The sequence below is a fragment of the Balaenoptera musculus genome, chromosome 9, assembly GCF_009873245.2.
Source record: "Balaenoptera musculus isolate JJ_BM4_2016_0621 chromosome 9, mBalMus1.pri.v3, whole genome shotgun sequence".
NCBI lineage: Eukaryota > Metazoa > Chordata > Mammalia > Artiodactyla > Balaenopteridae > Balaenoptera > Balaenoptera musculus.
In genome coordinates, this window is record NC_045793.1 from 84,377,493 (window position 1) to 84,400,560 (window position 23,068).

General features: G+C 35.2%; 1 protein-coding gene across 1 annotated transcript in view; it reads left to right on the plus strand.

Annotated features, from left to right (window-relative positions):
* Nucleotides 1-219: 219 nt before the first annotated feature.
* Nucleotides 220-23,068, plus strand: part of LOC118900558 (guanine nucleotide-binding protein G(t) subunit alpha-3-like) — a 47,457-nt gene continuing 24,608 nt past the window's right edge. Inside the window, 3 exon segments of the mRNA XM_036862955.1 lie at nt 220-337; nt 19,769-19,811; nt 20,707-20,806. Coding sequence (XP_036718850.1) covers nt 220-337; nt 19,769-19,811; nt 20,707-20,806 — 261 coding nt within the window.

Below are 23,068 nucleotides of genomic sequence, written 5' to 3' on the forward strand. Positions count from 1 at the left end.
TTTCTCTTTAGCTGCCATAGGGTTGTATGGTTTTACCCTTTGATCAGGTGACAGCTCGAAAGCATCTCCTTAGTCAAAGGAGAGTCTTAGAAAATGAGGCAATGGGCTATTGGGTATTTCAGCAGAGCATTGCTCTTACATCCTATGTCCAAACCAGAGCTGTGCTCTACATTTCAAAAAGTTTGAGCAAATAAACTGACAAGTATCAAACACTACAAGATGGGAAGTGGAATTAGTTCAGAGAGCAAGGAGTCAGCCAAAAGATCAAAAGAACTGGAGAAAAAGCTTCAGGAAGATGCTGAGTGAGATGCAAGAACTGTAAAGTTGCTGTTATTAGGTAAAACCTTTTTTTTTCTTTTGCCTTTAAAACCCTGATTTTTTTTCAATTGTGATTTATTTACTTTTCTCAAACTTTAATTTCAAGGGTACTACCATATGGGAGATTTATTATCAAAATGTGTTTGGAACTTGACTTTGTGTGCTCTATAAATATTTACTTGTTTGTTTAGCATTTTATTACATGTCTTTTGTTAAGCACAGAGACAAATATTTACTAGACGGTTCAATTTCTCTATGTCAATAATCTTTTATTATTTTTTTAAAAACTCATGGACATTTATTATTTTATTGTACCCTAGTCATTTCCTGAATACCAACTTTTTATATGGAAAACAACCCTTTAATTACAAGTTATAAAGATTTATGTCATTTTGTTTGAAAATATGTTGAGTTGTTTGATATGAACACTAATATGTTATTTAATTACTTGTACTGTTAAAACCAATTAGTCTCAAGTTATTTGGAGAGTAATGATAAAGTACTTTAAATTATACGAATAATATTATTTAGGCTTCTGAATACTGCCTGTAATATTGTCTGTATGATTGAAAAATACTCCATTTAAATCCTTTTAGGATATTTAAATATTCATTCAGGTCAGGAGTTACATCTCTTCTATCTTTTATTCCCTCAAAATTCAGCACAATATTTTACCACAACTATAAACTTAATAAATGTTTAATGAATTGAAAGAATAAAAATAATCTAGATGCCACACATTTTTCTAAAAATTTTAACATGTTATAGTCACTAGAAGATAAATATATTTTTGAAATAAAATAAAGACCTATGAAAAGAATACAAAACAGCTTTAATTTAATCATAGTTGTATGTTTTCTCCTACTTTTAGTTATACACAAAAGGACTTCATTTTATTTCAGAATTGTGAACCTTTCACACAACAAAATGCTCTCATTTGTGTGTATGTGTGTGTGTCTGTGTGTCCCCTTACTGTGTCTAATTTGCTCCCAGTAGCAAGAATATCACAAAAACGAACTATAGCATTCCCAGCACTTGCTCCTCCAAGGAAAGGAAATGTTTTCTCCCTTTATGCCCAAGTCCTGAGGCCTCACACTTGCCCACGGCACTTGCAAGTAACCACCAAGAGAGGCTGACAAGTTGGAAAGATGTAGGGGTCAGCTCTTATGAAATCAGAAAATAGACCTTCCCTAACACTCCAGAGTATTCTCCGAGGCTTTGATCAAGAGTCAAAATAATAAGTGGACATAGAGAAAACAAAAGATGAGAGGGAAAACCAAGCATTTCTGCAAATGCATTCTGCGTCCTTCTTGTACTCAGAACAATGGCACAGGAATAGTGATACAGTACATTAAGAATCCCTATGTTTGAATAAAATTTCAAAAGAAGAGACATTTTCAATATACCAATTATTTTTAGATTAAAGTGGTGGGCTAGATAAAGAGGAAAGGGTAACATTTTATAAGAAATATAAGAGTAGCCCCCGCTCCCACAACTAGAGAGAGCCCGCGCACAGCAATGAAGACCCAACACAGCCAAAAATAAATTAAATAAATAAATAAATAAATAAAAGAGATCTCAAAGAATCTTAGTGGTACTATTACATCTTTAACTTTCCTAAAACAATCACAATTGCACAAATTCATTACCAATGTTACCATACAATAAGCTTGGATTCATCTGGTTCCAACAATATGTCACCGAACTTCTCTGTCACATCTTATTTACACAAAATGAATCAAATTCTCTTTAACTTTTCGCATTTCAGTGTCCAAACACTTGACTAAATTTTCCCTTCTGGACTCTATATGAGTTCTATATCTAATGATTAAGTTGTCAAAGTTCAAAACAATAAAGTTTTGTAACAACTCTGCTTCAATTCTCATGTTTTGAATTGAGAGCAAATTCTCTAACCTATAATCTCTATATTCAATTTGGCCTCATTATCATAAAAGCATTCAGTGGAACTAAACAAAACCTTCCCACCCTCAAATCCTCTCACTAATGAAATCTATCTAATTTCTCCCATCATTGAGACAATGATTCTCACTCATCAGTCTGGTCTGAGCAACTGTTCTTAAGTTTATCAGTGAGCGGATGTCATGTGGGACTAACCAGGTAAGCGTTGGTAGTAATCAGTCCCTGAGTCTAGCTCTATTTTTATAAAAATTAAAAATCTGAAAAAATTTTCAACAGAATTCATTCTTTATGTTGATCCTCTTGTTATCCAACGAATTTCTAGGTGCTTTAACACAACTTTCCAAACTTAACATGTGCTGTAGATATACCATTTGTATTATTGGACACAAGATTTCACCTAATCTGAAGAGCCACCTATATCAAAGTGCACTTTACAACTAAAAGATCACCTTGCAGACAGATTCCCTTTTATTGTACCTTTCAGACATTCAGTAAAATTATAGAAGAGATGCAAAATCTGTTCCTAGAAGCAGGCTTCTAGGAAACACTGGAGATGACATACATTCCTGGCTCATTTGATAACTGCTATCAAGACAATAATGTCACTTACTTTAATGTCACAGATTTTAAACAGCAAAATCTGTTCCTAGAAGCAGGCTTCTAGGAAACACTGGAGATGACATACATTCCTGGTTCATTTGATAACTGCTATCAAGACAATAATGTCATATACTTTAAAAAAAAAAAAATTAGCCTGTAAAGGTGCCCCAGGAAGAGTGCATTTTAATAAGAAAAACAAATATTAATGAATAAGCTGTTCTCTTTTGTAAACTTCCTATGTTAGTTTTTTTTAAATCTTAATTTACAAATGTTTGATTAAACTTGAATTCTATTCAAAAGAAATACATGTCATTTGATTGTGAAATCAAAGTGGATCATGTTTGTTTTTCCTGTCTCCTTTCTTTATATTTATTATTTCAAATTTCAGTTCAAATTTATTTATTTACCACATTACTTTTTTTTTTTACTTTTACAAATTTCTATCACATGAGCTAGTTAGATTCAAAGCTGCGAAGTATAGGGAAAAAAATAGTTTCGTTCTTTCTTCATATCTGAAACCTTGCCTCATTCCAGCTACAATTTTTAGTTATGATATTGTAATGAGCTTTTAGCCAGTGATTCCCAACATTGTCATGGACTGTTCATCACTGGTGTTCCATTCCTTTAGTTCTAAAACCATTTATTTTTTATTTTTTTATGTGCTATTTTATAAGCATCACACTATCATTTTTTTAATGGTGCTATCTGAGTTTTATCATTTTAAAATATTATTCTAGTCATCTGGCTCTTAGAAACATGAACCTGGATGGAGTCTAAAATTTCTTAATCTACTTTAAATATGTTTATATTTACTTACTAATCAACATCAAATTTTCCAAATTGGCCCACTTATTCAACAAGTGTATGTTTTAGAAGATGTTCCATTGTTTTAGTATGACAGTAGGAGAATTATAATAATTCTGACACTATGTAAAAGCCTGTTAGAAAATAATTGATAAAATAAAACTTGCAAAGCAGAATTAGCTAAATAGGTTTATCCACCTGGCAGAGTGGAGCGAATACAATTTACAATTCTGGTAGAGTAGAATGTGTTTTTAAGCCATTTGAGGTAAAATTGATTTGTTAATATTTTCATCAAGTGTTATGCTTTTTTCACTTCTCTGAATGACCTCAGCTAGACACATAACCTCAGAGAAATGATGGGTGTCAAAGCATTTGGTGAATTGTAAAAATCCAGACAAACGTGGTTTAACTCTTACTGTATAATAGATTCCTAGATCTGAAATAAATTGAATGTTAGTAAATGTATACAGGTTTTCTTCCTTTTATGTACATCAGGAGGAAAGAGGACATAAGATTCATATCAAAGTTGTTATTTATATTTTATTTGTTTAAATAGGTCTTTATTTTTAAAAAGTATTTCTATATATGAGTGGGAGTGGATGCAGAAAACTGGAGGTGTTCCTGAGTCACTGGCTATAGTATAAATTCAACAAGTTTAAGAAGTTCTGTTTTGAATTTCTATTACACCAATAGAGTCAATGCCTGTCTGTGGATGTGATCACATACACAGATCCCCTGGAATAATTATGTTACACTTAAAACTTGCAAAGAAGAATTAGCAGAATTAGAAAGAAAAAAAATTCTTTCTCATCACTAGTGATAAGAATCTTGTGAACAACATGTAGAACTTATTCCTGAATAAGGTTTCCAATTTTTTAAATTAAAGTCATTCTTTCCTTTTTGTAATATCAATACATTTTTGTTTTAAAATATTTTACAATATTTTATTTTGTTTCTAAAGATATCAATCTTGTGGGTGCACAAATATTTTTAATACAAATGTTTAAAATTGCTTTTCAGTAAATGGAGAGAAAACAGGAAGAAAAGGTCTACTTGGAGAGTTTCAAATCGTCTCAAAGCAATGAACTATTTGCACCATAGCAATTTGAAAGTTCCAGAGGAAAAGCCAAATATTTGCAGTTGTATTTATTTATAAAGAATGGGGGGGGGGGTCTGGGCAAGATGGCAGAAGAGTAAGACGTGGAGATCACCTTCCTTCCCACAGATACATTAGAAATACCTCTACACGTGGAACTGCTCCTACAGAACCCCCACTGAACGCTGGCAGAAGACATCAGACCTCCCAAAAGGCAAGAAACTCCCCACGTACTTGGGTAGGGCAAAAGAAAAAAAAAGAAATAACAGAGACAAAAGAATAGGGACGGGACCTGCACCAGTGGGAAGGAGCTGTGAAGGAGGAAAGGTTTCCACGCACTAGGAAGCCCCTCCGCGAGCAGAGACTGCAGGTGGCAGAGGGGGGAAGCTTCAGAGCCACGGAGGAGAGCGCAGCCACAGGGGTGCGGAGGGCAAAGCGGAGAGATTCCCGCACGGAGGCTCGGTGCCAAGCAGCACTCACCAGCCCGAGAGGCTTGTCTGCTCACCCGCCGGGGCGGGCAGGGCTGGGAGCTGAGGCTCGGGCTTCCGGTTGGATCGCAGGGAGAGGACTGGGGTTGGCGGCGTGAACACAGCCTGAAGGGGTTAGCGCACCACAGCTAGCCGGGAGGGAGTCCGGGAAAAAGTCTGCAGCTGCCAAAGAGGCAAGAGACTTTTTCTTACCTCCTTGTTTCCTGGCGCGTGAGGAGAGGGGATTCAGAGCACCGCCTAAACGAACTCCAGAGACGGGCGTGAGCCGCGGCTATCAGCGAGGACCCCAGAGACAGGCACGAGCTGCGGTTATCAGCGCGGACCCCAGAGACAGGCAGGAGACGCTAAGGCTGCTGCTGCCGCCACCAAGAAGCCTGTGTGCGAGCACAGGTCACTCTCCACACCGCCCCTCCCGGGAGCCGGTGCAGCTCGCCACTGCCAGGGTCCCGTGATCCAGGGACAACTTCCCCGGGAGAACGCACCGCGCGCCTCAGGCTGCTGCAACGTCACGCCAGCCTCTGCCACCGCAGGCTCGACCCGCATCCGTATCCCTCCCTCCCCCCAGCCTGAGTGAGCCAGAGCCCCCGAAGCAGCTGCTCCTTTAACCCCGTCCTGTGTGAGAGAAGAACAGACATCCTCAGGCGACCTACACGCAGAGGCGGGTTCAAATCCAAAGCTGAACCCTGGGAGCTGTGCGAACAAAGAAGAGAAAGGGAAATCTCTCCCAGCAGCCTCAGAAGCAGCGGATTAAAACTCCACAAACAACTTGATGTACCTGCATCTGTTGAATACCTGAATAGACAACAAAGCATCCCAAATTCAGGAGGTGGACTTTGGGAGCAGGATATATTAATTTTTCCCCTTTTCCTTTTTTTTGTGGGTGTATATGTGTATGCTTCTGGGTGAGATTTTGTCTGTATAGCTTTGTTTTCACCATTTCTCCTAGGGTTCGTTCCATCCGGTTTTTTGTTTTTTGTTTTTTGTTTTTTAATTAAAAAGAATTTTTTTTTCTTAATAAATTTTTTCTTAATAATTTTTTCCTTATTTTTATTTAAAAAAATTTTTTTTCTAAATAATTTTTTTCTTATTTTTATTTAAAAAATTTTTTTTTCTTAATAAATTCTTTTCTTAATAATTTTTTCCTTATTTTTTATTATAAAAAATTAATAAATTTATTTTAAAAATTAAAAAAAATTTTCTTAATAATTTTTTTTCTTATTTTTTATTATAATAGCTTTATTATATTATATTTTATTTTATTTTATTTTATTTTATTTTATCCTCTTTACTTCTTTCTTTCTATTTTTCTCCCTTTTGTTCTGAGCCGTGTGGATGAAAGGCTCTTGGTGCTCCAGCCAGGCATCAGGGCTGTGCCTCTGAGGTGGAAGAGCCAACTTTAGGACACTGGTCCACAAGAGACCTCCCAGCTCCACGTAATACCAAATAGCAAAAATCTCTCAGAGATCTCCATCTCAACATCAAGACCCAGCTTCATGCAACGACCAGCAAGCTACAGTGCTGGACACCCTATGCCAAACAACTAGCAAGACAGGAACACAGCCCCATCCATTAGCAGAGAGGCTGCCTAAAATCATAATAAGGCCACAGACACCCCAAAACACACCACCAGACGTGGACGTGCCCACCAGAAAGACAAGATCCAGCCTCATCCACCAGAACACAGGCACTAGTCCCCTCCACCAGGAAGCATACACAACCCACTGAACCAACCTTAGCCACTGGGAACAGATACCAAAAACAATGGGAACTACGAACCTGCAGCCTGTGAAAAGGAGACCCCAAACACAGTAAGATAAGCAAAATTAGAAGACAGAAAAACACAAAGCAGATGAAGGAGCAGGGTCAAAACACACCAGACCTAACAAATGAAGAGGAAATAGGCAGTCTACCTGAAAAAGAATTCAGAATAATGATAGTAAAGATGATCCAAAATCTTGGAAATAGCATAGACAAAATTCAAGAAACATTTAACAAGGACGTAGAAGAACTAAAAAGGAACCAAGCAACGATGAAAAGCACAATAAATGAAATTAAAAATACTCTAGAAGGGATCAATAGCAGAATAACTGAGGCAGAAGAATGGGTAAGTGACCTGGAAGATAAAATAGTGGAAATAACTACTGCAGAGCAGAATAAAGAAAAAAGAATGAAAAGAACTGAGGACAGTCTCAGAGACCTCTGGGACAACATTAAACGCACCAACATTCGAATTATAGGGGTCCCAGAAGAAGAAGAGAAAAAGAAAGGGACTGAGAAAATATTTGAAGATATTATAGTTAAAAACTTCTGTAGTATGGGAAAGGAAATAGTTAATCAACTCCTGAAAGCACAGAGAGTCCCATACAGGAAAAATCCAAGGAGAAACATGCCAAGACACATATTAATCAAACTATCAAAAATTAAATATAAAGAAAACATATTAAAAGCAGCTAAGGAAAAACAACAAATAACACACAAGGGAATCCCCATAAGGTTAACAGCTGACCTTTCAGCAGAAACTCTGCAAGCCAGAAGGGAGTGGCAGGACATACTTAAAGTGATGAAGGAGAAAAACCTACAACCAAGATTACTCTACCCAGCAAGGATCTCATTCAGATTTGATGGAGAAATTAAAACCTTTACAGACAAGCATAAGCTGAGAGAGTTCAGCACCACCAAACCAGCTTTACAACAAATGCTAAAGGAACTTCTCTAGGCAAGAAACACAAGAGAAGGAAAACACCTACAATAACAAACATAAAATATTTAAGAAAATGGGAATAGGAACATACATATCGATAATTACCTTAAATGTAAATGGATTAAATGCTCCCACCAAAAGACACAGACTGGCTGAATGGATACAAAAACAAGACCCGTATATATGCTGTCTACAAGAGACCCACTTCAGACCTAGGGACACATACAGACTGAAAGTGAGGGGATGGAAAAAGATATACCATGCAAATGGAAATCAAAAGAAAGCTGGAGTAGCAATTCTCATATCAGACACAATAGATTTTAAAATAAAGACTATTACAAGAGACAAAGAAGGACACTATATAATGATCAAGGGATCGATCCAAGAAGAAGATATAACAATTGTAAATATTTATGCACCCAACATAGGAGCACCTCAATACATAAGGCAAATGCTAACAGCCATAAAAGGGGAAATTGACAGTAACACAATCATAGTAGGGGACTTTAACACCCCACTTTCACCAATGGACAGATCATCCAAAATGAAAATAAATAAGGAAACACAAGCTTTAAATGATACATTAAACAAGATGGACTTAATTGATATTTATAGGACATTCTGCCCAAAAACAACAGAATACACATTTTTCTCAAGTGCTCATGGAACATTCTCCAGGATAGATCATATCTTGGGTCACAAATCAAGCCTTGGTAAATTTAAGAAAATTGAAATCATATCAAGTATCTTTTCCGACCACAACGCTATGAGACTAGATATCAATTACAGGAAAAGATCTGTAAAAAATACAAACACATGGAGGCTACACAATACATTACTTAATAATGAAGTGATCACTGAAGAAATCAAAGGGGAAATCAAAAAATACCTAGAAACAAATGACAGTGGAGACATGACGACCCAAAACCTATGGGATGCAGCAAAAGCAGTTCTAAGAGGGAAGTTTATAGCAATACAAGCCTACATCAAGAAACAGGAAACATCTCGAATAAACAAACTAACCTTGCACCTAAAGCAATTAGAGAAAGAAGAACAAAAAAACCCCAAAGCTAGCAGAAGGAAAGAAATCATAAAGATCAGATCAGAAATAAATGAAAAAGAAATGAAAGGGACAATAGCAAAGATCAATAAAACTAAAAGCTGGTTCTTTGAGAAGATAAACAAAATTGATAAACCATTAGCCAGACTCATCAAGAGAAAAAGGGAGAAGACTCAAATCAATAGAATCAGAAATGAAAAAGGAGAAGTAAACACTGACACTGCAGAAATACAAAAGATCATGAGAGATTACTACAAGCAACTCTATGCCAATAAAATGGACAACCTACAAGAAATGGACAAACTCTTAGAAATGCACAACCTGCCGAGACTGAACCAGGAAGAAATAGAAAATATGAACAGACCAATCACAAGCACTGAAATTGAAACTGTGTTTAAAAATCTTCCAACAAACAAAAGCCCAGCACCAGATGGCTTCACCAGCGAATTCTATCAAACATTTAGAGAAGAGCTAACACCTATCCTTCTCAAACTCTTCTAAAATATTGCAGAGAGAGGAACACTCCCCAACTCATTCTACGAGGCCACCATCACCCTGATACCAAAACCAGACAAAGATGCCACAAAGAAAGAAAACTACAGGCCAATATCACTGATGAACATAGATGCAAAAATCCTCAACAAAATACTAGCAAACAGAATCCAACAGCACATTAAAAGGATCATACACCATGATCAAGTGGGGTTTATTCCAGGAATGCAAGGATTCTTCAATATACGCAAATCAATCAACGTGATACATCATATTAACAAATTGAAGGAGAAAAACCATATGATCATCTCAATAGATGCAGAGAAAGCTTTCAACAAAATTCAACACCCATTTATGATAAAAACCCTGCAGAAAGTAGGCATAGAGGGAACTTTCCTCAACATAATAAAGGCCATATATGACAAACCCACAGCCAACATTGTCCTCAATGGTGAAAAACTGAAACCATTTCCACTAAGATCAGGAACAAGAAAAGGTTGCCCACTCTCACCACTATTATTCAACATAGTTTTGGAAGTGTTAGCCACAGCAATCAGAGAAGAAAAAGAAATAAAAGGAATCCAAATCAGAAAAGAAGAAGTAAAGCTGTCACTGTTTGCAGATGACATGATACTATACATAGAGAATCCTAAAGATGCTACCAGAAAACTACTAGAACTAATCAATGAATTTGGTAAAGTTGCAGGATACAAAATTAATGCACAGAAATCTCTTGCATTCCTATATACTAATGATGAAAAATCTGAAAGTGAAATTAAGAAAACACTCCCGTTTACCATTGCAACAAAAAGATTAAAATATCTAGGAATAAACCTACCTAAGGAGACAAAAGACCTGTATGCAGAAAATTATAAGACACTGATGAAAGAAATTAAAGATGATACAAATAGATGGAGAGATATACCATGTTCTTAGATTGGAAGAATCAACATTGTGAAAATGACTCTACTACCCAAAGCAATCTACAGATTCTATGCAATCCCTATCAAACTACCACTGGCATTTTTCACAGAATTAGAACAAAAAATTTCACAATTTGTATGGAAACACAAAAGACCCCGAATAGCCAAAGCAATCTTGAGAAAGAAAAATGGAGCTGGAGGAATCAGGCTCCCTGACTTCAGACTATATTACAAAGCTATAGTAATCAAGACAGTATGGTACTGACACAAAACCAGAAATATAAATCAATGGAACAAGATAGAAAGCCCAGAGATAAATTCACACACATATGGTCACCTTATCTTTGATAAAGGAGGCAGGCATATACAATGGAGAAAGGACAGCCTCTTCAATAAGTGGTGTTGGGAAAACTGGACAGGTACATGTAAAAGTATGAAGTTAGAACACTTCCTAACACCATACACAAAAATAAACTCAAAATGGATTAAAGACCTAAATGTAAGGCCAGACACTCTCAAACTCTTAGAGGAAAACATAGGCAGAACACTCTATGACATAAATCACAGCAAGATCCTTTTTGACCCAACTCCTAGAAAAATGGAACTAAAAACACAAATAAACAAATGGGACCTAATGAAACTTAAAAGCTTTTGCACAGCAAAGGAAACCATAAACAAGACCAAAAGACAACCCTCAGAATGGGAGAAAATATTTGCAAATGAAGCAACTGACAGAGGATTAATCTCCAAGATTTACAAGCAGCTCATGCAGCTCAATAACAAAAAAACGAACAACCAAATCCAAAAATAGGCAGAAGACCTAAATAGACATTTCTCCAAAGAATATATACAGATTGCCAACAGACACATGAAAGAATGCTCAACATCATTAATCATTAGAGAAATACAAATCAAAACTACAATGAGGTATCACCTCACACCGGTCAGAATGGCCATCATCAAAAAATCTAGAAACAGTAAATGCTGGAGAGGGTGTGGAGAAAAGGGAACACTCTTGCACTGTTGGTGGGAATGTAAATTGATACAGCCACTATGGAGAACAGTATGGAGGTTCCTTAAAAAACTAAAAATAGAACTACCATACGACCCAGCAATCCCACTACTGGGCATATACCCTGAGAAAACCATAATTCAAAAAGAGTCATGTACCAAAATGTTCATTGCAGCTCTATTTAAAACAAAGCATAAATATGTGTATATATATATATATACATACACACACACACGTGTAAATTTATATATATATATATGAAACAAGACAAATGACACAGTGTTTGGTAAGGTGAAGGGTATAAAAGGTATAAAATATAGGTTTCTAATGTATTATTTTCTCAAACTTCCATAGGTTTATAAGATTATTAAAATTAAAATTTGGGAAAAATAAGTGTATTTTTTTTGGCAAAAGAAAATATGTGAATATATCTGTAAATTCATGTACATTTCCTTACAAATGAATTCTATGAGATATCTCATGAGCATATCACTTTAAAATCAGATAAACTTTTTAAGGAAATTCTTCTCAATGCATTATTTGATAACCTTGACAACAAAATTTGGCCAATCTCCTTGACAAACACAGATCCAAACACCAAACCAAAATATTAGCAAACTGAGTCCAACAATGTATAAAATGTACTTAAAAAAAAAAAAAGCCAGAGGTGGGAAGGGTGTTATCTCAAGAATGCCTTGTTGAAATACTATTAGAAGATTAATATATTCACATTATCAAAGGAGAAAGATCATGATTATGACAGGAGATACATGCATGTGCGCATGTACACGTGCGTGCACACACACACACACTAAATAAACTTCTTTTTATCCATTCCAGATAAAAACTTTTATCACACTAGGAGTAGAAGACAATTCCTTAAACAGGATAAATAGTATGTACAAAACCCTGCAGTAATTGTCATATTTAATGGGGAACATTTAGCATCATTAACTACAGATAGTGAACAAGGACTTATGATGATGAATGGGCCTGACGGTTTCCTGCCCTTGACCTTCTCCTCTTCAATGTTCTTATCAGGAATTTGGGTAAAGATAGATAAGGCAACATTTCACACTTGAGTAGGATTCAGAATTTGGAACGATATAGTGACAGGAAAGTCAATATTCCAAGTGATCTCAACTAGCAGAAATGCTTGGCCCAAATGAGCAAAATGGAATTTAACAGATATCTTCAACTGAGGCTCAAAATCAACTACATTCATGCAGTATACACATGTAGTATGTGGGATAATCTGTTTGCTAAGAGGTGATGTGAAAAAAGTAGCAACAAATTAACTGCTACAAGCTCAATATAGGTAAAAAAAAAAAAAATGTAATAAAGCTACAAAAAAACTCCAACAAACAAAAAAGAAAAGAAGAAGAAAAGAGGCAAACTAATCATGGTCTCTATTAAGAAAAGTGTTCTATTTAGAAATAAGTACCAGGATTGAGGCAGACCTATGTTGTACCCCTATCTTACTACATCAGAATATCAGTGCTCTCAATAAAATCACCTGATATCTATGGCACCATTTTCAGTAGGACAGTGTTTCAAAAGGACATTGGCTCTTGCATGGAGTGTGGTTCAGAGGGTAAGGAATCTAAAACTCATGTTCCACCAGAAAGGATTAAAGGAGTGGAACATATTATACTTGAAAAGTCTCTTGGAAAAGAGGTGGAGCATGCTTCAAATAATAGAGAATGTTGAGAGCTCACTGTAAGTTAGAGTATGTACCAAGTACTTTATATGTTAATCTACCCAAACCCTAAGAGGTAGATATTAATAAGCCAATTTTATGAAAGAGGATACTCTCAGAAATTAATTTTGATCAAGACACCCAAAGTCAGCAATGAGTACACGCTCACTTTTATTTAATTCCAAAGCATGAGTTTGCTTATTACATTGTTCTACCCTCTGTCTAGGCTATTTGAAGGGTTGTAATGTGGAACAGACAGATAAGTTTGTTGTTGCTCAATAAGAAAGAGGAATAGTGAGTGTAATAAAATCAAGAAGCTTCAAAAAGGGTTACCCTAAAAATCTTTTATGCCAACAGTCCACCAACAGATGACAAGCAGACACTGCAAACCCATATGTCTATGAAAGTTCACTTCTTCCATATTAATTTAAAATAAGTGATTTTAAAATAATTTATGTTTTGACATCATTTTGATATTGACATTACCAGTGCATACCTAAAAAGAAAGCAACAGGGCTTTCCTGGTGGCACAGTGGTTAAGAATCCACCTGCCAATGCAGGGGACATGAGTTCGAGCCCTGGTCCAGGAAGATCCCACATGCCGTGGAGCAACTAAGCCCATGCACCACAACTACTGAGCCTGCGTTCTAGAGCCCACGAGCCACAACTACTGAGCCCTCATGTCACAACTACTGAAGCCCACATGCCTAGAGCCCGTGCTCTGCAACAAGAGAAGCCACTGCAATGAGAAGTCCGCGCACTGCAACGGAAGAGTAGCCCCTGCTCGCCGCAACTAGAGAAAGCCCGCGTGCAGCAGTGAAGACCCAACACAGCCAAAAATAAATAAATAAATAAAATAATTTTTTTAAAAAGCAACATTATAGCATTAATATGCGAGTCAGGAGACTTAATTTCTTTGTTTTAAAGTAGGTCTGGGACTTTGGATGAGTATCATAATCTCTACTAGACTCATTTTTCTCATGCATAGAAGGAAGATACGTGCACAGCTGGTTGATTTCTAAGGTTTCATTCTTCTGCACAATTATGTGATTTTAAGACCGCCTACAAAAAAGCTTCTGCATGATCGATTATAAGTCAGAGTTTATTTTCATTTTGCCTGTTTTAACAAGTTGTATGAAATGAGTGATCAGGCCTCAAGTGTGTTCAGGTGAAATTCAGTTACAGGTATAAATATCATGTAGCTTTAAAAATTTTTTGGTATTTGCAAATGAAAATGTGGAATAAAATCTCTAATTTATACCTATTAAGAATAAAATAATTTGTGAGTATCAAAGTATGAATTAAGTATAAATTTAAATATTTAATTATTTGAAACACTTTCTACTTCTAAGAAATAAATGCATATCTCGTTAAAATTCCCTTGATACCCCTTGACCCCTTAGTGATGACCACAAACAGGAAGGAAGAGATTATTTCAGGATGCCCTTGGCCTGTGTAAACATGCTATTGTGATTTCTATATTTGGCTCTCTAACATGGTCTAATCTTACAAGAATGGAATGATTACTGTGAACTAAGACATAGAAACGCTGTAAGAAAGGGACTCAATACTTTACTAACTTTGCAGTGGGGTTCCAAATAATAGATGAGATTTTGGACAGATGGGCTTTTCTTCAGGAATTTTCCTGTTAATGTTGTAGTTGCCTATACTGGACCTTCATATGGAAGCCTGAAGTCACCATATAGAGGAAGAAATGATCCAGGTACCTTTTTTAAAAGTTTTCCAAAAGAAAATATTAATGTTTCATACGGAGTTTCATTGATGAGTACATACTATTTTTCAAAAGTGATTATTTATTTCACACACATCATGAAAGATTAGTTACCAACAATCTTTGGATAATAGCATACCCACTAGTGTCAGAAATAATTCTGGAAACTTGCCAGGTCTTAGTGTCATCAGTATGATTACCAATTGGCCATATTTATGAAGTATAAAAGACCATTTTAAATGTATATTAACTCTCTCAGTCTAAAAATCACTTTTTTCCCAAATTTATAATAAATTTTTGACTAAGTAATACAGAGTTAATATAATGAAATTTGGTTGTGATTATTTAAAAATTTTGTGTGTCCAATAGTGGTTCTTAATTGATACTGTATTTGTCCATGATACATATGCTGGTACAATTCTGGAAAATTCTTTACACACTTTTTAAATTATTCTCATGGTAGATAACTGAAATTAAATGAAAATTATCTAAATTATTTTTACTTCATTGTAGAAATCATAGATATTATAGCATTATGTAAGGAAATGTACTTGATAGTCAGAAATGAGACATTCTTTTCTCATTCTCACATTTTCTCCAAAGTTTTTTCCCCCAGTATTTCCACTCTAGTTGAAGAAAATGCAGTATTAAACACACCTGAATGGGCAAGTACTGGAATTCCTATTGGACCTATTGGTTTTCCTCCCACTTCACCATAACTCTGAAATTTTCCATACAGCAAAATTGAAAACATATATTTAGAGAAGATATTCTACAAATCTTTCAGCTGTGTAGGATGATGCTACAATTTCTAATGTCCACTTGTACTGTTGGAGTTTTTTTAAAAAACTACCAAGAACAGTTTTATAATCTTATTGGACAACTTTTCTTTCAAAGTGACGCACAGCCTGGAGCAAAATAGCAAATTATATAAAGCCAGCAAACCAAGATACTGTGCAAAGCTCCTTGATTTACTCTTGTCACTGTCACAAACAAATAACGCTCAGCCATGCAAAATAATACAGCCAGTTGTCTTCCGAAAACATGAGGTGAGATTTTAATATGATTTTCATTTTAATCTCAAATGTTTCATTCTTGGACATGGCAGCCTCTGTTAAATGAAACAGTTATGCCCAATCTGTGAGTTCCTGTTTGATTACATTAAAAGTCTATGAAGAAAGATTAGCAAATTGCTGAGACTGATTTTGCATTTATCAACTTTGTTGCTGAATTTCACACTGTGTGGTGTGGACCACACTACCCTAAAACCATAAAGCCAAGTATGCTGGAGGTTTACCTAAGAGCAGGAATCGATAAATCATCACTGGCAATAAAATCTTATTTCCCATAGCTTCACCGTTCTGATTCCCTCAATATCCTGTAAGGTGGGCACCTCTTTCAGATAAGTGCGGAAACTGGACATATTTAATATGCCTAAGAAAAAAAACACTTTGCTGTGAAGTAGAATTAGATTGAGGTGTCGTTATGTCTGTTCATCACAGCTTAAGAAAACATGGAGACAGGCAGAAATGATTCTATGTGAAGAAACTGATACAAAACACAGAGGACAAAATTTTATTTTTCAAGCATTCAATATGAGTTTAAAGAATGTATTTGTTTCATTGAGATTCTACTATTAGGCACTGTTCTAGGTGCTTCAGATACGTAAGTGAACAAAACAGGCTAATTTCCCCGCCCTTGTTGAATTTACCTTGCAGTCTTGGAAGACAGACAGGAAAAGTTAAAAACAACATGTGAATAATTTGTAACTTTGTAGAATGAGATAAATGCTGGGAAAAAAGTGGGGTAAGGAAAGGAAGATAGTGGGTGACAGTGGGGTTAAAAGTTTAAATAGGGTAGTCAGGGTCCTCTGATTCAATATGGATTTTCATATAATTTGAATAAAATTCTGAGATTCAGGGTTACCAGAAGTCATATTATTTTTGCTCACATAAAGTCATACGAGTTTTGGTAAAACAAGGCAGCTGATTGCCATGCTGGTAAGGGATATGTTTATGTCTGTTAATTAGTTTTTCTGAATTTGGGTTTCTCCTGGAAATTCTTTAAATTGCCTTAGTTATGCTACTTTGAAATTTGTCCAAAATTAACAAGCACACAGACTTTGAAGATGTCCTGTGACCCAATTTCACAGTAATGTATCAAGGCCTTTGCTTCTCTTAAGGATACAGAAATTAGTATAAGACTAAAAATTTACTCATTGGCATGTTATATCAGGTCCTTGGTCAATATCATATTTCAATGATATCCACATATTTCACATATTTCATTGATGAATGGTAATTATAACCTGAGGATACATTTTAAAAGATATGATTTCATATCAATTATAAAACACTGAGTTTTCCTCAATGCTTTAGAGTTTAGTGATTCTTATAAAACTTTTATGAACAAATGTGTATTATCAGGTTTTAGCAACTCATGGTGACTCCCTGATTTTCTCCCATCTATAAAACCAGAACGTCCAAACTTCAAGAAATTGCCTGACATCACTAAAAAGTCTACAAATAACAAATGCTGGAGAGGGTGTAGAGAAAAGAGAGCCCTTCTACACTGTGGAAAACAGCATGCAGGTTCCTCAGAAAACTAAAAATAGAATTACCATATGATCCAGCAATCCCATTCCTGGGCATATATTCAGACAAAACTCTAATTCAAAAAGATACATGCACCCCTATGTTCATAGCAGCACTGTTCACAGTAGCCAAGACATGGAAAGAACCTAACTGTCCATCAACAGATGAATGGATAAAGAATATGTGGCACATATGTACAATGGAATATTACTCAGCCATAAAAGAGAACGAAATAATGCCATTTGCAGCAACATGGATGCAACTAGAGATGATCATACTAAGTGAAGTAAGTCAGAAAGAGAAAGACAAATACCGTATGATATCACTTATGTGTGGAATCTAAAATATGACACAAATGAACCTATCTATGAAACAGAAACAGAATCAGGGACATAAGGAACAGACTGGTGGCTGCCAAGGGAATGGGGGTGGGAGAGGGATGGATTGGGAGTTTGAGATTAGCAGATGCAAACTATTATATTTAGAATGGATAAACAACAAGGTCCTACTGTATAGCACAGGGAACTATATTCAATATCCTGTGATAAACCATAATGGAAAAGAATATGTAAAAGGATGTGTGTGTGTATGTGTGTATGTGTATATATATATATATATATATATATATATATAAAGTGGGTCACTTTTCTCTACAAAAGTAATTAACACAACACTGTAAATCAACTATACTTCAATTAAAAAATAGTTGCCTGAATTTGCTCCTTCCCCACCCACATCCCTTACATGTTTAGGACTCATAGATGAGTAAAAAAATTGAAAGTTTGTTTTTATGGTCTATCCATACCCTACATATTATAGTAGTTTTAATCAAATTCTCTCATCATTTTCACTCTCAAGAGTCATATTCCTTTTTAGTCTCTTTTCGTACAGTTGCCATTTTTATTCTATTAATCATTTTGAACATCCTTATATGAATTCTCCTGAGTCCCATTGCATTTATCCTTACAAATCACTTCAAATTGATTTTGGTTTGTTGTCATTTAAGAGTCAATGCTCTTTTTCCACATGGACATTCAGTTGCTCCCACATCATTTGTGTAATACATGTAGGGTATCTTTAGACTGTTCTGTTTTACAAAACACTGCAACGTTTCTTATGACCTTGATTCTCAGATAACATCACTTTATGTTTTATTCTGTGTTGTAGTTTGCAAACGATTTCATGTGTATTATGTCATTATGGTCTTCTAATAATCTTGAGGTAAGTATTCTCAGTTTATAGATGAGGAAACTAAGAGGTTAAAGGATTTACTGAAGATCTCTCTCTCTCACACACACACACACACACACGCACTCACACACACACACACACACACACACACACGAGCACACATACAAGCACAGAGCCAAATCCTCAAATCTAAGTTATCACACTTTATTTCAGTGCTTCTTGGTTTTCACTTCCCAGATAAATATGCCTTACGGGTAAAGGAGACTCAAGAAATATGCTCAAAAGGCCTTGAAGCATAGCCTGAAATAATCACTGATCTTTTCATTAAAAGTTCATGTTTTAAATTTTTTAAATCATGTGAATTTTGTATCCTTCTACATGTTTGCCAACCATATCGAAATAAAGTTGTACATTGCATATCATCAACTAAATAGATGTCCCAGATAAATGCAACTGGTTCTCTATGACATTACCGCCACCCCGCCCCTCCCCCAGGAACATGTAATCCATTTTGAGACATTCCTATATCACTGTCATCCCACATGCTTTTTAGTTTTGCTTAGTATTATTAACAACTTTCCTATGCTTAAATCAAAGAGAAAGTGCCTGTATAACAAGGTAAACATGATGACAAAAACAAGAGCCCATCCTTCAATCAAAATAGTCTTTGAACTCTTCTGGAAATAAAAGATTATTGTCTCAGGTTTTTTTTTTTTTTCCTTGCTATTTAATCAAATAGGATATAGGAGGAGACATTCTGGGAGAATGAGAGTGATCTAGAGACTATGAAGTTGGGACCATTTTGGGGGAGAGTTGCAAACCCAGGAGATAGAAGTGTTCCAAATTATGTTTGAATGCAATAGAATTTTTTCCTGATGGTATACACTTCTTGTTTTAGAAAATACACTCCACCTTGGAGCCAGATCTATATCTGAATCTAATATCAAAAGAGGGGTTGCTACTATCTTTGAAAGTAGATAACTAATAATACCTTTCAAGACTTGACAGATTACTCTCCTTCTTTACGTAGGAGAGGTGTCTGTAAAAGATTTACTCACAAGAAAGTGATAGTCACAGGTTTTAATAACTATATGAACTTGGTGTATCAGTTGATAACACTCTTATCTTTCTGTTGCAGGAGCAGGAGAATCTGGAAAAAGTACCATTGTGAAACAAATGAAGTAGGTATTTTAAACGTTTAATATTTGATTTCTGTCTGTCCGTGTATTTGCCCATTACTAAAATAAATACTTTTGGAAAATCTGATGGATAGTCTCTAAATCACAGGTAGTGGCAGAGCTGTCACATTTCCTGTGCAAATATTCCTCCTATCCTTCAGCAGAAAGCCTAACAGATGAGTAATATTGTAATTTCCATTTTTCTTTTGCATTTTGCCTCTCAAACTTAATAGCAATTATGTTTTAAATATATTAGTATAGGTATGATTTACGGTCTTAATATTGTAAGCATAAGCCATAAACATTTCAAAATATGCCAGTGATCCATTTGAATTTAGGAGGAAACAATATTTTTAACCTAATTGGCAGTTGGTATACCTGGGAATGAAATACATATTTAAAGTTTTTACCATCACAGATTTCAATTTATTTTTGCATTTATTTTCTCTACATTTTTTTTCTCTTTCTAATAAAATACGCAGACCTGAATTTCTTAATAAGGACATTATGAACACAAAAATGCTGTAATTCAAGAATGCGATGTCTAAATGAGTAAAATGGCATTGATAAGGGGAGATGAATATGTGAAATCTCATGGCTCTGTCACTGCTGGAGAATTTTAAAGGAACATTATTGCTAGAGGAGAAGAAGATAATGAAAAATAAGCTCAAAAATGATTATGTTTGAGGATCTTGTTCTTTGGAACATATCCTGTGAGGGGATGATCCTAGTTCATGATGAAATTATCTGTTTGTAATCTAAACCAGGTTTTTTTTTCTTCTTCCTAGGTAATAATGTCATGTAAGTTCCATAACAACCAGTATTTAAGTCCCACTTTTGAAATCTTCTGTCACCTCTATCTGCAACAAATTTTTGACCTTTTTTCCTGTCTTTGAAGAACAGGACTTCTTGATCATGACCCCCGATCACACTGCTTTGGGGGTCTCAGCCCCATCCTGCCCCCAGGTCATCTCACATTCCCTTATAACACCACGGCTGTGTTCACCTGTTCTTTTCCTTCAGGTTGTAATCATGCTTGGATCCCTCTTACCCTTCTTACCTCTCTGTTCTCTATGGGGTTAAATGCAGTTAAAACAACAACCACAACTATTTGGCTATATAAAAATTAAAACAAAGAAAAAATAGAAAACTAGAAAAATATCTATAATACATATGATAGATAAATGATGAATATACAGATTAAGAACAACAATAAGCTGCCCAATATATAGAAATAGGATGAGACTATGAATCAACAGTTCAAAGACAAAATTCAAATATCTATTAAATATACATATATTTTTTAGTTTAACTTCACTAAAAAAAAATAAATAAAAATTAAAGCAATAATGAGTTATTTTTCATCTTAGTAAATTAGTGAACAATAATTTAAAAATAATATTACCCAATAGGGTGAAGTTTTGAGAAGTGAATATTTCTCATGACTACCTGTTAAATTATATGCTACAGCAAAGTTGTAGAAATAATTTTTGTAATATATACAGTAAGCTGGGAAAATAATTATTGATCTTCTAAATACATTTCTGATCATTTTAATAATGAAATAATTTAAATGTTAAAATGTATAAAAATAAAATAATGTAAATATGGAAATTTATGTACAAAGATATTTATATCAGTCTTACTTAAAACAATTAAATATGGGAAAGAATAAAATATCTTAAAATAAAACAAAGCAAATAGATTGTGAAATTATAGGACTATTTACCCTTCAATTAATATTTTACATTCATTACAAGTTATATGTAGGTGAGAAACTCCTAATAAAAGAAAATACTTACATTAAGTGAAAAACCAAGATACGAGATTGCACAGAAATCTTTATCTTTATCTTATCTATTTATGATAAATAGATAATTTTTTAAATTGGGAAAACACATACCGATATTGAAAAAATTTTCTGTCAGTAGTAGGATTTAAAGTAACATTGCACTTTTATTTTGAATATTGCTGAGCTTTTCACATTTTCTACAATGAGCAAATATTACTTCTATTATTAAAAAAGCATCATTCTCCTCCTTTTGCCCCATCCCTCTTTTCTTTTCTCAGTAGAGTCTCCATTACGAATAGTCAACACTAGCTCTCTTCTTCCACTTTCCATCTGTCCTTCAACCATTTCCATCGCTCTTGCCTCTGGCACATCACAGAAATTGCCCTTATAAATGTCAGTTATGATTTCCTAATTGCCATTTTTTAGGAAGTGATCATGAGTCCTTATTTTAATTCCACTTGACTTCGTTGAGTTTTTCTCTCCTAAAACTTTACCCTGGCTTCTAGGATCACTCCCTTTCCCAGTTTACCTCCAAACTCTACTATCCTCCCTGATTCTTTGACTACATCTTCATTGTTGGTGTCTCTACTGTATCAGGTCCTCTTCTCTGCTTACTCTACGCCTTCATCACATGAAAATCGCTGAAGTCCACTGATTTTCACAATCATTTTCAAGGGGACTGTCCCAGAATATTTCTTCCAAACTCAGACACTTTGTCTGAACTAGGGAAGCAGATAATATCTACCTCTATATTCTATGGATAGGTCTAAATCAGAATTAACAACATTAAACTTATCTGTCCCTCTGGCCTGTAGTCCCCTACAATGAATCACAGCAACAGCAGCCTCTAAAGAAATAAATCTAGGTGTAGTTATACTGACCCCTCACTCTCTTACTAAGTTATGCTAAATCTACGTAAGGTATGCTCCCCAACATGTCACTTAACCCTACTGTCACTGCCTTAGTTCAAAACCTCAGCATTTCTGACCTGGATTAATAATGGCATCTTGCTGTGTTGTTTCTACTTCCCCCTCTCTTCCTTCCACTGCATTATCCACACTGCCACTAACTGATCTCTGAAAAACTGATTGTATCTCCTTCATAAATTGAATGCTTCACCTATACTATCAAGATGAAACTCCTAGACGTGGTAAATCAACAGTTCAGAATCCAGCTCTTGCCTATCTCTTCATCCTAACATCCCATAATTTCCCCCTTCCTACTTTCTGCTTCAGAAATGCTGGACTTAAACAGTTCTATGGACTAGCATGCTATGGGTGGCAATACAGCTTAGTGGCTAAGATCACAGGCTCTAAAAGCAGACTGTGTTTGTTGAACAGCTGTACTACACACTAACATTGTAAGTCAGGGATAGTGTCTTAATGTATCTATGCCTATGTTTCTTACCTGTAAAATGTAGGTGATAATTTTACCTACTTTAAATTAGGGCTTATTGTAAGAAATAAGA